This window comes from Panicum virgatum, chromosome 3N, assembly GCF_016808335.1.
Source record: "Panicum virgatum strain AP13 chromosome 3N, P.virgatum_v5, whole genome shotgun sequence".
NCBI classification, from domain to species: Eukaryota; Viridiplantae; Streptophyta; class Magnoliopsida; order Poales; family Poaceae; genus Panicum; species Panicum virgatum.
The window spans coordinates 66101264-66104430 of record NC_053147.1 but is presented as its reverse complement, the minus strand read 5'-3'; the positions used below and the strand labels follow the sequence as shown (position 1 = coordinate 66104430).

Sequence of the window (3167 nt, the reverse complement as noted above, 5' to 3'; positions counted from 1 at the left end):
AGTCAGTGGGTGAACGAAATCCCCAATAAAATACTGCAATGCCTGCTGAGCACGCATGGATTGTCATTGGCAAACCTACTACTTCATATACCCTGTTAGTAAACGGAACGGAAATTTAAATGCCATCACAAATTCGCAATGTTGTTCAAGATCATGAACTGCACGTAGATAGTACTTCATCCGTTTCAAATTATAAGTCATTACAAGAATTTTGGAGAGTCAAATTATTTCAAAATTTGATTAAAATTATAGAGAGAAATATAAAATTTTATGACATCAAATAGGTATACCATAAAAATATAACTAGCAAGATATTGTAAATGTTATTATCTTGTTGTATAAATTTGGTCAGACTTGAAAATTTTTTGACTCTTCAAGATTCTTAGAATAACTTATAATTTAAAACAAATGGAGTATGTTCTTAACCACATAACAATCGCCATCCTTTGACGAATTGATCATATCAATAAATTTTGATTAATCAGTTACAGATAACGAACAATACAATCGTGGAGGAACAAGCACCAGAGCTACGGGGAGAAGATCCTCCATCTACCGGAGAAAGAGAAAAATGGAGGGTGCATGGTATCGATCGATCGATGCAAAAGAATCGCTAGCCAGCCCGCTAGCTACATGGCCGGCGGCCGGCCGGTTCATTGGTGGTGGCCGTCGGAGAGCATCATCATCCTGACGAACTCGTCGTAGTCGACCTGGCCGTCGCCGTCGAGGTCGGCCTCCCGGATCATCTGCTCCACCTCCTCGTCCGTCAGCTTCTCGCCGAGGTTGATCATCACGTGCCGCAGCTGCAAGCAAGACAAGGGGGACCCGCACGTCAGCCAGGGAGACGAGACGACCCCACGCGTCGGTGGCAGCGCGCGCGAAGAGGAGAGACCAAACCAAACCAAACCGACCGACCTCGGTGGCGGAGATGTAGCCGTTCTGGTCCTTGTCGAACACCTTGAACGCCTCGCGGAGCTCCTCGTCGGCGCCGTCCCCGCCGGCCGCCCCCGCGCCCGTCGTCTTGCGCGCCATGAGGCCGAGGAACTCGGCGAAGTCGATGGTGCCGTTGCCGTCGGCGTCGGCGTCGCGGATCATCGCGCGGAGCTCCTCCGCGCCGGGCCGCTGCCCCTGCAGCGACCCCATCACCGTCGCCAGCTCCTCCAGCGTGATGCACCCGTCGCCGTCCTTGTCGAAGAACGCGAACGCCTCCCGGAACTCGGAGATCTGCTCCGGGCTCAGCGCGTCCATCGGTCGCCCTGCCGGCCGCCGGTTTCTTCTATATACTACGCGGCGGCGGACGTGCGCTGCGGCGAGGGGGAGCGTCGGAGGGAGGGAAGCTCGGCTGCGGCTTGGGTTTGGTCAGTGCGGCGGTGGAGGGTGGGTGGCCGCCGGCTGATTTTATAGTGGCGGAGCCGGAGGGAGGCTGTCTGAAATCTGAACGGCGGAAGAGGAGGAGCTGGCATGGCATTGACTTTTCGTGCCCGGCGTGGGGCCCTCTGCCGTGGCCTCATACTTGGTCAAAATGCAGATCAGTATATATATTCTTTGCATGCCTGCGTTATATATGCGTTCAACGGAAAGTGCAGGAAGATCTCAGCAGGAAATCGCACCAGAAAATGAAAGGGGAAACACGTTTGAACATAGAACGGTCCAATCCTTGAAAGTGAAAGGAAAAAAAAGGCAAATTCTGTTTTTTACATGTCAAATGCTGTGACATTCTCGAAAAAAAAAACATGTCAAATGCTGTGGATAATAATGGACATCATTAGGTTTTGGAAAACGGAAAGAAAAATGGCCCGTTTCTTTTTCCTTTTTTTTGTTCCATGAGCATGAATGTTTAGGGTAGGTGGATGTTAGACCATCTCTAGTAGTTTGTCAACAATTTTTTCTCAATAACTGGTATTAGAAGATGTCCCAATAGTAGTTTTAAGATTATTGGCAGAGTTGCTTTTACAGTCTACCAATAATCTTGTCCTGATACAAGACATGTTGGAAAGCATGATCCATTCCTTTATTTGAGGAAAGTTGGGGTAAAATATTGAGACATCCCAATAGTTATTGGGGAAGGAAGATGTATCGAGGAATTGCTGGAGCACATTCGAACCCTCACGCGCGGTACAAAAGGTACAATTTGGGGACTTAAAACGTCTGCAAATGCAGGGAGGGATAACTATTTGGAGCAAATTTTAAACCACCCGTGATTTGAATTCCAAATGCACATGTATAGAAAATGGATGGGTTCCTCTTCTTTCAAAACATAGGAGAAATAAGAAAACGGTCGGGTGTTATATTACTAGTGTGCCTGTTGGGACGATCGGCTGGCCTTGGAATAGTAATAAAGTACTACACTCTTTTCTTGGTTCGAAATTATAATTTGTTTGATTTTTGTAATCTCAATTTTGACCACTTGTTTTATTTAAAAATTTGTGTAAAATAGTTCTTTTTGTTGTGCCTTGCTTTGCTAACAGAAGTTCTCCGTGAATGACTTAAATTTAACTATATTTACATAATTTTTTGAAATAAAATGAGTGCTCAAACTTAGGATAGAAAAGTTAAACAAATTATATATTTGAAACGGAGGGAGTACTAACTAGTGTGCCGGTGCGTGTTTGACACGGGCCGCGCCGGGGGAGACAGCACGTCACGGAGATTATTAGATTAATGATTCCCTGGAGGTGGAGCTAGCTGCGTGCAGAATGATGATCCAAGAGCGAGGCGAGCTCGATCCATGCAACGCAACGCAACGCCGAGCTGTGCACAGCTGGAGCCTGGAGGGGCGGCGGCTAGCTGTTGGGCGGGGGGACAGCCGGACAGCCCGTCCGGCCGTCCCAGCCGGGGCCAGCGACCCGTTCCGACGATGGCTGCTTGGACCTGGTCCGGCCGGCGGCCGCCGCGGTCAGTCAGTGGAGGAGTGGAGGACATGCTGCATGCGGGTGGACTGGACCCCCGGCCGCGGCCCATGCACGCCCCGGGTTGACGACCTGGCGGATGCGCGCGCGTGCACCCACGCGGCCGGACACCGCAGCGGTCGCGCGCGTTCGCCGTCCCGTCCGTGTGTCTCTCCCTGCATGCGTGCGCCGCGGCGCACGGTACGGCAGCGGCACGTGGGCCCGCACGGCCTCTCGTGAGGCTTCTTGGTCGGCACGGACGCGGTTTCTCACTCACCC

At 50.5% G+C, this 3167-nt stretch overlaps 1 protein-coding gene across 1 annotated transcript; it reads right to left on the bottom strand.

Annotated features, from left to right (window-relative positions):
* Positions 1 to 416: 416 nt before the first annotated feature.
* On the bottom strand, positions 417 to 1388 carry LOC120666860 (calmodulin-like protein 5). The gene is made up of 2 exons (XM_039946843.1): positions 916 to 1388; positions 417 to 803 (listed from the first exon to the last, which is right to left on the bottom strand). Exons 1-2 carry the CDS (start codon positions 1246 to 1248, stop codon positions 654 to 656), a joined length of 483 nt encoding a protein of 160 aa, XP_039802777.1. The 5' UTR covers positions 1249 to 1388; the 3' UTR covers positions 417 to 653.
* Positions 1389 to 3167: the final 1779 nt, after the last annotated feature.

Excerpts from the sequence above, each read along its gene's own strand:
- LOC120666860 (XM_039946843.1), bottom strand. The coding sequence starts at position 1,248 with ATGGACGCGCTGAGCCCGGAGCAGATCTCCGAGTTCCGGGAGGCGTTC. Across the intron at positions 804-915 it reads GCTACATCTCCGCCACCGAG|CTGCGGCACGTGATGATCAA; the intron begins GTCGGTCGGTTT and ends TCTTGCTTGCAG.